Genomic DNA, 14945 nt, shown 5'->3' on the forward strand with positions numbered 1-14945 from the left:
TGTAGCACTCACTTCCGTTATCATGAGGTGCTTTGAGAAATGAATCAAGGACCATATCACTCCCACCCTACCGGACACCCTAGACCCACTCCAATTTGCGTAACACCCCAATAGGTCCACACACGACACAATCCCCATCACACTGCACACTGCCCTAACACATCTGGATAAGAGGAATACCTATGTAAGAATGCTGTTCATCGATTACAGCTCAGCATTTCACACCATAGTTCCCTCCAAACTCGTCATTAAGCTCGAGACCCTGGGTCTTGTCCCCGCTCTGTGCAACTGGGTCCTGGACTTCCTGACGGGCCGCCCGCAGGTGGTGAGGGTAGGTAACAACATCTCCACCCCGCTGATCCTCAACGCTGCGTCCCAACAAGGGTTGCATTCTCAGCCCTCTCCTGTACTCCCTGTTCATCCACGACTGCATGGCTATGCATGCCTCCAACTCAATCATCAAGTTTGCAGACGACACTACAGTGGTAGGCTTAATTACCAACAACGACGAGACGGCCTACAGGGAGGTGAGGGCCCTTGGAGTTTGGTGTCAGGAAAATTATCCCACACTCAATGTCAACAAAACAAAGGAGATGATTGTGGACTTCAGGAAACAGCAGCGGGAGCAGCTCCCTATCTACATCGACGGGATAGTAGAGAGTGTGGAGAGTTTAAAGTTCCAGACAGCGCGGTGAAGAGGCGCAGCAGTGCCTCTTCAACCTTAGGAGGTTTGTCACCATAAACACTCACAAACTTTTACAGATGCACAATTGAGAGCAGCCTGTCGGGCTGTATCACCGCCTGGTACGGAAGCTGCTCCGCCCATAACCGGAGGGCTCTCCAGAGTGTAGTGAGGTCTGCACAACGCATCACCGGGGGCAAACTATTTGCCCTCCAGGATACCTACACCACCCGATGTCACAGGAAGGCCAAAAAGATCATCAAGGACAACAACCACCTGAGCCACTGCCTGTTCACCCAGCTATTATACAGAAGGCGAGGTCAGTACAGGTGCATCAAAGTGGGGACAAGCAGTGGTGCTTCTATCTCAAGGCCATCAGACTGTTAAATATCTAAACTAAAGCAAGAGTCAAGGTGCCATTGTTCAGCAGTTATAGACTGAGAGGCCAGAGTAACCTACAGTGGGGCAAAAAAGTCAGCCACCAATTGTGCAAGTTCTCCCACTTACAAAGATGAGAGAGGCCTGTCATCCCCCCCCCCACTGTATGTGTGTGTGAGTCATCATTCCACAGTATCCTATTCCCTCACAACATCAGATTATTGAAATCAAATTCCCCCATCACCATATTACTTAAAAATAGGTTAAAGTTTTATCGATGTACAGCGCGCTGACACAACTACCGTGACTTATCAAGAGACCCAGGAGCCTTTCTGCCTCCCTTCTGCCTCCTCACCCGCCATCTGTCAAAGGAAACCGAAGTTATACTGATGTCTCATTTGGAGTCCCAGCAGTCACTTAGAAGCAAAGGCACTTTCATAGAGCGAACGAGATAAACCTAAGGAGACCAAGGCCGATTGTCACTTTATCCGTTTATCTATATTTTTAACAGACATGTTGAGACAGTCGCCTGGGTCTGAGGTTTCTGGTTCTCTCATCGACATACGGTTACTCCCTCGTTAAGTGTCCTTGTTCCTGTCTGTGTTAGTTTTCACTAGTATAGGCTGTTTCCGGTTTTCGTTACGTTCTTTGTTTTGTAGTGTTTGTGTTTTAGATTCGTGTTACGTTTTTTGTTCATTAAACATGGATCGCAATCTACACGCTGCAGTTTGGTCCGACTCTCCTTCACCACACCTAGAAAACCGTTACAGAAAGGGAGGGAGGGATGGCTATCAACACCAATGTTATGCACGGCTTGAAGACGTCGTACACGTCTCAAACCAAAGGGCTTTATCAATCAATCAGTCAGTCAATAAATACATTTTTACATGGTGTCCAGTTAACACTGTGACATTGGTGCCAGGCCATAGAAAACGCTGTCAACAGCACACATTCCAAATTACAGTGAGGTTAGAGGAGTTGGTCAGGAGCCGGTCAGAGGTCTATCTCTTCAGCTCTCTACACTGTCTCCACTGACCAGATCTTTCGGTCTGGATACCCCGTGCACAGCCAAAAGTCCCAGGTCTCTGTCTGTCAGTCTATCGGATGGCTAGGTCTCTCGTTGTGCATGAGGAGTAAGGCGATAGGCGTTCATGCTCACCTTGCATGGCATCATAGGGGCTGTGAGTAAACTCTCCTTTGTGCAAACAATGATAAGGATCTGTTCCATAGAAAACCTACCAGAACACATATGGCTTAGGGGGACTCAGAGGAACTATTAAGACACTAGTCTTCTATGACCAATTATTCATACACTCTGGAGCAGAATGGTAATACAATGTTTGTTAATATCTGAAGCCTAGTTGTTTGTGTTTGGTTAATTCCCTAGTATTTCTTCCAAACCCTGCTGGAATACAAAATAACTCACAAATCTCACTGACCGGCTATAACATGCTTATTATTACCAGTACATGGGAAGAGATGCCACAACAGGAATAAACAGGACGAAATTAAGGACATGAAAGCCACAAATCACACCATTTAAATACCGATAGGCACGTGGGAAATATTTGCATAACCTTGGCTTTCTGATTGAGGGACTTATTTACTGCAATATTCTGTTATTCCCCCACAGGACATTATACAAATGTTACATAAGGCTAGAAAGAGTCTCCAACACTTACAGGCAAGTGAGTCATGTGAAGTCAGGAGTCAATCAAAGTGAACCTTCTATGTGAATCTGTGACAATGTACCATCAATTCAACCAATCATAGATCTTGATAAATTGTGGGTAATGTCAATTATCTACAGTGAATTGCAGCACTGAGAGAGGGCAAGGTAGAGTGTGTGTATAGGGTAAGGAGGGTAGGAGCCCATAGTGAGTCATACTAACCTTGAGGTGGTCCCTGACTCCCTTTATCTGCTCGCACACCAGTGAGTCTTGAAGAGTTAAAAACACTCGTCTCTAACCCTGGCCATAACACGCTCGTCTAACATCATGATGTTTTTCACTGAGTACAGGTGCACGGCAGTCATGTACTTTCTTAGAAGACATTGACCATCCCAAATCAATCCCTGGCCCCAAGAGCACTTTGTGTAGATCTCAATTTAGAATTGTGAGTGTTTAGTGCTAGGGCAGTTTGCTGTGTGTGTGTGTACTTACTAGTGCTCCAGGCTTGCCATGTAAGGATTGAGGGGGGTACATGGGCCTGCTGTCTGGGGAACTTGGGCAAGTGCTGGGGTGGCCATTGGACTGGGGACAGCCATTGCTGGGGCTACCGTAACTGGAGCTGCCTTGGAATCAGGAAACTTTTTCAGGAGAGTCAGGTCATCTCTATAGAGGAAAAGAATGGCACAAGGTAGAGAATAGACAAAACAAATGAAGCAAAATAGAAAAGACCCACACATTCACCACCACTTGCACCTCTTACAAAGACCAATACAAAGTAAGTGTCACGACTCCAACCGAAGGTGGCTCCCCTTCCCGTTCGGGTGGGGCTCGGCAGTCGTCGTCGCCGGCCTACTAGCTGCCACTGATTCTTTTCTCCCCCTCCATATGTGTTTATAGATTACACCTGTTTTGAGTTGGTTGTATTAGTTGGGCTTTATTAGTCAGCCGGCCCGCCCGTTTCTTTGTGCGGGATTGATCATTGTAACCCTGGTGTTTGCTACAGATGAACGTGTTCGTGTAATTAGTGCTGGACTGTTTTCGTTCCCTGTGTCTGGGACATTTTGTTTGAGCACCCAAAAGTGGGGTGGCCGTGTGTGCATTAAAGGAGCACTATATTGAACTCTCTGCTTTCCTGCGCCTGACTTCACCCTCACGACACCCAGTACCTTACAGTAAATATAATTTGACCAAGACCAAAGTAATGTAGGCTATGAGTACAGTATGACTCATGGAGGGTGGATCTGGGACCATGGGCTTTGAAAAGACTGAACACTGGGCCACTCCTCTGGCACCCTTACAGTCCAAACATCCATATGCGCAAACACTCATAATGGAAATAAAAACTGCCCTCACTTTGCTCTCACACACTTGTTTGCAGAATGACAGTAGATACAGAAACACCAGTATGTAGCTAGGTAGCTAGGCAATAAGCAGCTATTTATCTGTGTTGTGTTACTGAAAGTCTGAGGAAAGCATACATGATGTACTTTCTATCCCAGCGTACACATCCAACTCTGGCCTTACCTGAGTGGCTGGGCCTATTGATATGGACCCTGCTTGGCTTTGGGGGAGAAAACACAAATGTATCTCAACCACAACCGGAGTCGAGAGCAAGAGTGGTAACTTTCAGTTATGAATAGGACCAGCACAGAGATTGGACGTGAGAAGACAAGCACTCACCAATCATAAACAAACACTTCCCCACAATGGAGGCCAGGATCGGATGTCAGATGCATTCACTCTCTCATCTGACAAACAGAGCATGTGTTTCACATGGGCACACTGGGCAGGCTGATCAAGTTAGGAGATGTAGGTAAATAAAAAAAACAACAGAACAAATATGAGCAACGAATGACGTCAACAACACCCACACATCGCTCTCCAAATTATTATCTTTATCAATCCAACGACCAATCACAACCACTGAGTGAAAACAAAACCTGACTCTGATTATCATTAGTTTCATCAAGAGTTCCTGAAGCATAATTAATGTGGTTTGTCAGAAAAGCACCTGGCATGGAGGTTCAAAGTTGGCAGCCATCTTTATGGTCAAAGTGGATTTGAAAAAACGAATATATCTTGATTAGATACGTATTCACCATCCCCAATACAAGTCTCTTAGAACTGTATTCTCTAAGAGCCATCATTCTTTTCAATATTCTTCAAGCTCTGTCAAATTGGTTGTTGATCAACCTGTGCTTAGCTGTATTATGTGTATTTTCATCTAAAAAAAAACATCCTTGCCGATGACAAGCATACCTATAACATGATGCAGCCACAACCATGCTTGAAAATATGAAGAGTTGTACTCAGCGATGTGTGTGTTGGATTTGCCCCAAACATAAGACTTTGTATTCAGGACATAAAGTTAATTTCTTAGCATTTTTTTGCTGCATTACTTTAGTGCCTTGTTGCAAACAGGATGCAAATTTCAAATATTTGTATTCTGTACAGGCTTCCTTCTTTTCACTCTGTCAATTAGGTTAGTATTGTGGAGTACCTACAATGTTGTTGATACATCCTCAGTTTTCTGGCATCACAGCCTTTAAAATCTGTAACTGTTTTAAAGTCACCATTGGCCTCATGGTAAAATAACTGAGCAGTTTCCTCTCAGGCAACTGAGTTAGGAAGTATGCCATCTTTGTACTGTGTGTATTGATACACCATCCAAAACGTAATTAATAACTTCATTGTTCTCAAAGGGATATTCAATATCTGCATTTTTTTACCCATCTTCCAATAGGCGCCCTTCTTTGCGAGGCATTGGAAAACCTCTTTGGTCTTTGTGGTTGAATCTGTGCTTGAAATCCACTGCTCGACTGAGGGACCTTTCAGATAATTGTATGTGTGGGGTACAGAGATGAAGTAGTCATTAAAAAATCATGTTTAACACTGTTATTGAGCACAGAGTGAGTCCATACATCTTATCATGCAACTTGTTAAGCACATTTTTATTCCTGAACTTATTTAGGCTTGCCATAAAAAAGGGGTTGAATACTTATTGACTCAAGACATTTCAGATTTACATTTTTATTAATTTTTAAACATTTCTAAAAACATAATTCCAGTTTGACATTATGAGGGATTGTGGGTAGGCCAGTAAAACAAATCTCAATTTAGTCTAATTTAAATTCAGGCTGTAACACAACAGAATGTGGAAAAAGTAAAGGGGTGTGAATACTTTCTGAAGACACTGTATGGATAACAGGGTTTGACGTGTTGTGATCGACCCACTCAGTTTTCCCCCACAATACACCAGAAAATTGCCAAAAAGACTACAACCAGCTCACCTGCTTTTACACAATGATTTGACTATTAGAATATCAACACTTCCTTAGATAAAAATTAAAAAGGAATAGTTCCACCATATTAAAATGAAAGTTGACCTGCACTTTAGCAAGTATTTAGTCATATAAAAAACATAATCTTGAATTCGCCATGTGGTCTATATTAAAGGGCACTTCATTTAAATTTAACATGCTTTTAAAATTCAATATTTCAAAAGGGACTGGTTACATGAAACGACGCATCTGCTACAACATTTGGATTTATTTTAAATGATCATATAAAATAAAATTAACATTGCCAGTTAGACTCTAAACAATGACACCGCCACTCTTACAAAGAGAGCAGTGTGGAAACGTGAAAGGAAGGAAGAGAAATTAAGAGGAGGAAAAAGAGATGTAAATAGAATAGGAAAGTTCAGCCCCAGTATTCCTAATCTTTGCTTTCAGGGAGGGTGTCAAGGCCGGGGGGTGGGGCAAGGAGGGTGAGGCAGGTATCAGGTGTGATTGCTCAGAGGTCTCTAGTTTCACACCAGTGCACTGAGGCCCTCCTACCCCACATCTTTGTCTGAGTCAGCTGCCCCTGCTGCCCTCGTTCATACAGCAGGGAGAAGGCTGGGCCCCACACCCTGCTCTCATTTTCCCTTTCCATGTAGTCCCTCTCTCTTTACCTCCCTCTCTCCTTCCTTCTCTCCTTCCCTCCCTCCCTCTCTACTTCCCTCCCTCTCTCCTTCCCTCTCTCTACTTAGCTCCCTCTCATTGTTCTTGGTTATTGTTTGTGAGGACCTTGTTGGAATGTTGGAAATCTTCTAACCACACATAAGAGAGTGACACACACAAACAAATGTGCAGGAGCGAACGCTTTCACTAATAACTGCAGAGTAAGCAGGCAGGCAGAAGAGCCCGGTTCCTTCAGGTTAGGTAAGCTACAGGAAGCTACATGCCCTCTGAAAATCTAAGCCAATTTGCTTGGGTGGCCAAAGCACTACCTGCCACTCCTCTCTCCCTACCCATTCTGCTGATACATGCGCATCTGAATTCGCATGACAGCTCCTATTCAGGCTAAGAGCACATGGTGAGCCCAGCCAGTGAACAAGAGGAGATATGAGATTTAACACCACTGACTATGTCATTACCTCCCTGTGGATTTTCTTTAAAAGGGACGAGGGCTGCATAGGGAGATTTTCACATTATAACTCGAAGAAAACCCCCACAATATACGTGCACCATCTACCAAGTATCCTCCTATTCCTCTGTATGATAGAGTGAGGTACAGTTCTCCATAAATCCCAAAGCAATATGAAGTGTCTTTTCCATGTGATGAGAACATCAATTGATCAGCTCATAAATCCTGAGCCCAGAGTCCCCAGTGTGTGGCAATGACATCATCCACTGATAGGCTACTGTGTGCTGCTAGCTGGCTCACTGGCTGGCTGATCCATCCTTCCTCACATAAGGCATCTGCTTTTCACACAGGCCATTTATACTCCCACTGATAGACAGACAAGGCAAAAGAGCCTCAAATGGTGACTGGAATATTAAAGACACAGACAGACAGACAGACAGACAGACAGACAGACAGACAGACAGACAGACAGACAGACAGACAGACAGACAGACAGACAGACAGACAGACAGACAGACAGACAGACAGACAGACAGACAGACAGACAGACAGACAGACAGACAGACAGACAGACAGACAGACAGACAGACAGACAGACAGACAGACAGACAGACAGACAGACAGACAGACAGACACACGCATGCACAACTCCCCACCCCACACACCATCCCAACTGTCCTGAGTCAAACCCAGACTACACTGCCATCTGGGACAGAGTGATGGTCATGAAAACCTCTTCCTTCCAGTGAAGAAAAGCCTCATGTCCTCACAGAGAGGGAAATATCTGAGTCTCTCATCATCAAGCACTAGATCCACCATGGTCTATCATTCTATGAAAGGAATTCTGTGTTGAGGTATACTGTAAAGACATAAAACGTAATGCTGATGTTGGTAAAACTAAAGCTTAGAGAGATCTAGAAAATGTATGCTGCGGACAGGTGGAGAATAAATCAAAAGTCTACCTAAAATAAATGTACAGCGTACCTTGAAATAACTTACGACCACAGACTTCCTTGGACAAATGTTTGTATTTCTGAACCAACCGTTCCCATAAAAACACTATAAATCAGCAGCATTAAAAAACCTCTACAGCATTTCTCTACCCTCCGGCAGGCAAACATACAGTAGCACTCTGAAATGGTGGATGTGCCTTTAACTTGGTATTGATGTTAACAACGGGGAACATAATCCACTATAATACCCTTATTGTATGAAGACAATATGGCTGGTTTATACACACGTCCCTCTGAGGCAGACTAAATGTAAATGTTCACTTTTTAAAGACAAAGTCCACTATATGCTTATACAAGAACATGCCCTGACATGATAACCTATTACGTAATGTGACATTAGCAGGTGAACACCCAATAGTCTAATTTACAGCCTCAGTAGAAAAGGGAATTACCACAGATATTACAAAATAATGTCCATGCTACGATATTCATGTATCATACTTGTATAAATCAATATCATTAACCATTTATTATGTCGGAACACATATGGCAAGTGATAAATAGTAATTTCCAAGACATTGAGGTGAGGTGAAGCATGGTAGAGATAGGTAGTGGTGCTTTATCAATCTGTAGCTACCCAGGCATGTGTGTTCTCTGAACATTCCATACCTGTCAGTCTTAGAGAGGGGGGAGAAAAGAGAGCAGCCACATGCCTGTCATTGTTATTGGATATTTTGTGTTTTCCAAGGTTAAACATGACAGGGGGAATGAAAGCTTGAAAGCCTATCAAGATCTTTTTCTCCCACCTTCACCCCACACACTTCCCTCCTCTTGAGTTTCATGGTAAACAATGTTCTCAAGAAACACAGGGCCTTCCTCTTCTTCATGAAATGAAGATGAGAGAGAGAGAGAGAGAGAGAGAGAGAGAGAGAGAGAGAGAGAGAGAGAGAGAGAGAGACAGACAGACAGACAGACAGACAGACAGACAGACAGACAGACAGACAGACAGACAGACAGACAGACAGACAGACAGACAGACAGACAGACAGACAGACAGACAGACAGACAGACAGACAGACAGACAGACAGACAGACAGACAGACAGACAGACAGACAGACAGACAGACAGACAGACAGACAGACAGACAGACAGACAGACAGACAGACAGACAGACAGACAGACAGACAGACAGACAGACAGACAAAGGGAGAGAGAGTGAGAGAGAGACAGAAAGAGAGAAAGAGAGAAAGAAACAGAGAGTACTGTTTACTGTTCATTTCTGATAGCTTATTTAATTTTTGTTTATTGTACATTTCACTTGCTTTGGCAATATAAACATATGTTTCCCATGCCAATAAAGACCCTTTGAATTGAATTAAATATATATAGAGAGAAACAGAGATACTAATGATTTCACAGTTGAGTTTGTGTCAGAGCTGTCATATCACCACTCCACATAACATCTGTTTATTTTAGTTAGAAAACTCACTGAAGGGCTACTTAACAGAGTGGGAGTGTCCGCATGTTTGTTTTGAATTACTTCCCTGCTATATTGGGTGTCTATGAGGGCTATTTGTATAGTCAATCACTGAATTAACCTGGCTGACAAGACTCACAAAAATCAAATCAAGTCAAATCTATTTGTCACATACACATGGACAGCAAGTGTCAATGCAAGTGTAGAGAAATGCGTGTGCTTCTAGCTCCGACCATGCAGTCATATCTAACAAGCAATATGACCTAACAATTTCACAACAACTACCGTATACACACAAGTGTAAAGGAATGAATACGAATATGTACATAAAAATATATAAATGAGTGATGGCCGAACGGCATAGGCAAGATGCAGTAGATGGTATAGAGTACATTATATACATATGAGATGAGTAATCCAATTTGTAAGTCGCTCTGGATAAGAGCGTCTGCTAAATGACTTAAATGTAATGTAAATGTAATGTAGGGTATGAAAGCATAAATCGGCGTTGTTTAACATACAGTTGAAGTCAGAAGTTTACATACACTTAGGTTGGAGTCATTAAAACTAGTTTTTCAACCACTCCACAAATGTCTTGTTAACAAACTATAGTTTTGGCAAGTCGGTTAGGACATCTACTGTGTGCTTGACACAAATAATTTTTCCAACTATTGTTTACAGACCGATTATTTCACTTATAATTCACTGTATCACCATTCTAGTGGGTCAGAAGTTTACATACACTAAGTTGATTGTGCCTTTACACAGCTTGGAAAATTCCAGAAAATTATGTCATGGCTTTAGAAGCTTCTGATAGGCTAATTGACATAATTTGAGTCAATTGGAGGTGTACCTGTGGATGTGTTTCAAGGACTACCTTCAAACTCAGTGCCTATTTGCTTGACGTCATGGGAAAATCAAAAGAACTCAGCCAAGGCCTCAGAAAAAAACTGTAGATCTCCACAAGTCTGGTTCATCCTTGGGAGCAATTTTCAAACACCTGAAGGTACCACATTAATCTGTACAAAATAATAGTACGCAAGTTTAAACACCATGCGACCACGGAGCCATCATACCGCTCAGGAAGGAGATGCATTCTGTCTCCTAGAGATGAACGTACTTTGGTGCGAAAAGTGAAAATCAATCCCAGAACAACAGCAAAGGACCTTGTGAAGATGCTGGAGGAAACAGGTACAAAAGTACCTATATCCGAGTATATACGAGTCTTATATCGACATAACCTGAGTGGCCGCTCTGCAAAGAAGAAGCCACTGCCCCAAAACATCCACATGCACATGGGGGAAAGATTGTACTTTTTGGAGAAATGTCCTCTGGTCTGATGAAACAAAATTAGAACTGGCCATAATGACCATCGTTATGTTTGGAGGAAAAGGGGAAGAACGAAGCTCAAGCCGAAGAACACCAATCAAACTGTGAAGCATGGGGGTGGCAGCATCATGTTGTGGTGGTGCTTGGCTGCAGAAGGGACTGGTGCACTTCACAAAATAGATGGCATCTCAACGCCCTGCCCTCTTACCCAATATAATATTTGTGGGCAGAACTTAAAAAACGTGTGCGAGCAAGGAGGCTTACAAACCTGACACAGTTACACCAGCTCTGTCAGGAGGAATGGGCCAAAATTCACCCAACTTATTGTGGATAGCTTGTGGAAGGCTACCCGAAAAGTTTGACCGAAGTTAAACAATTTAAAGGCAATGCTACCAAATACTAATTGAGTGTATGTAAACTTCTGACCCACTGGGATGTCATGTTTTGTCTTATATTGTCTTGTCTTTTTGCTTTCCCTTCTGTTCGTTTCCCCCTGCTGGTCTTATTAGGTTCGTTCCCTTTTTCTATCCCTCTCTCTCTCCCCCCCTCTCTCTCCTCTCTATCGTTCCGTTCCTGCTCCCAGCTGTTCCTCATTCTCCTACTCAATCATTTAGTCTTGTCACACCTGTTCCCTATCTTATCCTCTGACTAGAGTCCCTATTTCTCCCCTTGTTTTCCGTTTCTGTCCTGTCGGATCCTTGTATATTGTTCACCGTGCTGTGTCTTTGTATCGCCCTGTCGTGTCGTGTTTCCCTCAGATGCTGCGTGGTGAGCAGGTGTCTGAGTCTGCTACGGTCAAGTGCCTTCCCGAGGCAACCTACAGTTTATGATCGAGTCTCCAGTCTGTTCTCGTCATTACGAGTGGAATTGTTTTTTATGCTTTATTTACCGCTCCGATTTGTCTAGGAGTATTGCATATTTCCTTTACTGGATTAAAGACTCTGTTTTCGCCAAGTCGCTTTTGGGTCCTCATTCACCTGCATAACATGGGAATGTGATGAAAGAAAGTAAACTGAAATAAATCATTCTCTCTACTATTATTCTGACATTTCCCATTCTTAAAATAATGTGTCGATCCTAACTGACCTAAGACAGGGATGTTTTACTAGGATTATATGTCAGGAATTGTGAAAATGTATTTGGCTAAGGTGTATGTCAACTTCTGACTTCAACTCTATTTGTACTTTTATTTGATAGCTTAGTTTTGTTAAGCCTGATTTGATGCCTTTGTTTAGAATAGTCTAGTGATTATTCCGTATTGTGAAGTTGATAGAAGGCTCCTCCTGTACTCAGATAGACACCAGACCCTGGCCAAGCTAAGAGCCAGGCCTGTCCAAACACGCCAAGCAGCAGCCTCATAAAGACGACCCAGACTAGTTGGGGTTGGCCATGGTCAGGCACCCAGCCTGCTTTCCATCCCTGCCTCTTTATCACTGTAATGGGGATGGAAAGATCTTGTTTAGTTTCATGAATTTGTTGAGTACTAAATGTTGCATTACTGCAGAAGGGGTTACAGAAGGAAAGATTTACACAGGAAATTAGGAAATTACGTCCAGGATTTAGTCATAATGGTTATTTCAGTAATGTTTATAAAAATGGCACATTTCCTCCTCATCTTGTTTCCCATATTGTATTTCGAAGACCATTACATTGACAAGACACAAATAAATGATCCAATATACCACCTTAGAGTTGGTCCCATTTTTAGTTCAGCGACATCGATCAAAATCAATCAATCAATCTATCTTCTGTAACAATTTTTTCAATATCATCGAGAGTACTATAGCTTCAGAGGAAAGTCTAACTTCAGATGTGTCTGTAACCTGTAATGGGAGGAAGGGTTGGGGGGGTTAAATTTCAGGTGAAAGTGATTTGTTATTGATGGAAGCTGAGTCATAAAGTCATCCAGAAACATAACACATTGACAGACTGACATTCTTCAATTTTCTCCTCTCCTCTCTTCTCCTAGAGTACCTACACAGAGATCACTGCCTCCAACGTATGGTGTGTCATTGCCCAGAGGCTAATGCAGTCCAAGACCACCATCCCCCATGCCTACGCCACCGTAGACTGTGACCTGGGTGCCATCTTGCAGCTGCGCAAGGAGATGGCCAAAGGTGAGGCCACTGCACAACGTAACATAACACAGCATAACAGAACACATCAGAACACATCATAACAGAACACAACATAACAGAACACAACACATCAGAACACAACACATCAGAACACAATACATCAGAACACAGCATAACAGAAACAACAACACATCAGAACACAACATAACAGAACACAACACATCAGAACACAATACATCAGAACACAGCATACATCAGAACACAGCATAACAGAACACAACACATCAGAACACAGCATAACAGAACACAACACATCAGCATAACAGAACAGAACAACATAACAGAACACAACACATCAGAGAACACAAACATATCAGAAGACAATACACAGAACAGCATAACAGAACACAGCACATTAGAACACAACATATTAGAACACAACACAGAAGACAATACATCAGAACACAGCATAACAGAACACACACAGAACACAACATACACAGAACACAACACAAGAACACAATATCAGAACACAATAACAGAACACAACACATCAGAACACAACATATCAGAAGACAATACATCAGAACACAGAACACAACACATTAGAACACAACATATCAGAAGACAATACATCAGAACACACATAACAGAACACAACACAACATCAGAAGACAATAATCAGAACAACAACACATCAGAACACAACATAACAGAACACAACACATCAGAACACATAACAGAACACAACACATCAGAGAACACAACATATCAGAAGACAATACATCAGAACACAGCATAATCAGAACACAACACATTCAGAACACAACATATCAGAAGACAATACATCAGAACACAGCATAACAGACACATTAGAACACAACATCAGAAGACAAACATCAGAACACAGCATAACAGAACAACATTAGAACACAACATATCAGAAGACAATACATCAGAACACAGCATAACAGAACACAACACATTATATCAGAAGACAATACATCAGAACACAGCATAACATTAGAACACAACATATCAGAAGACAATACATTAGAACAACATATCAGAAGACAATACATCAGAACACAGCATAACAGAACACAGCACATTAGAACACAACATATCAGAAGACAATACATCAGAACACAGCATAACAGAACACAGCACATTAGAACACAACATATCAGAAGACAATACATCAGAACACAGCATAACAGAACACAGCACATTAGAACACAACATATCAGAACACATACATCAGAACACAGCATAACAGAACACAGCACATCAGAACACAACATATCAGAAGACCATACATCAGAACACAGCATAACAGAACACAGCACATTAGAACACAACATATCAGAAGAATACATCAGAACACAGCATAACAGAACACAACACATCAGAACACAACATATCAGAAGACAATACATCAGAACACAGCATAACAGAACACAGAACACAACATATCAGAAGACAATACATCAGAACACAATACATCAGAACACAGCATAACAGAACACAACACATTAGAACACAACATATCAGAAGACAATACATCAGAACACAGCATAACAGAACACAGCACATTAGAACACAACACAGAAGACAATACATATCAGAAGACCATACATCAGAACACAGCATAACAGAACACAGAACACAACATATCAGAAGACCATACATCAGAACACAGCATAACAGAACACAGCACATTAGAACACAACATATCAGAAGACAATACATCAGAACACAGCATAACAGAACACAGCACATTAGAACACAACATATCAGAAGACCATACATCAGAACACAGCATAACAGAACACAACACATCAGAACACAACATATCAGAAGACATACATCAGAACACAGCATAACAGAACACAGCACATTAGAACACAACATATCAGAAGACCATACATCAGAACACAGCATAACAGAACACAGCACATTAGAAC

General features: G+C 42.2%; 1 protein-coding gene across 1 annotated transcript in view; it reads left to right on the top strand.

The window, feature by feature from the left end:
* The window catches only part of LOC124041394 (pyruvate dehydrogenase protein X component, mitochondrial-like), a 50026-nt gene that overhangs the window by 11647 nt on the left and 23434 nt on the right, over window positions 1–14945 (top strand). Inside the window, exon 4 of the mRNA XM_046358959.1 lies at window positions 12870–13017. Within this exon, the coding sequence (XP_046214915.1) occupies window positions 12870–13017 (148 nt within the window). The remainder of the gene's footprint in view (window positions 1–12869; window positions 13018–14945) is intronic.

This window comes from Oncorhynchus gorbuscha, linkage group LG01 (assembly GCF_021184085.1).
Source record: "Oncorhynchus gorbuscha isolate QuinsamMale2020 ecotype Even-year linkage group LG01, OgorEven_v1.0, whole genome shotgun sequence".
Classification (NCBI taxonomy): Eukaryota; Metazoa; Chordata; class Actinopteri; order Salmoniformes; family Salmonidae; genus Oncorhynchus; species Oncorhynchus gorbuscha.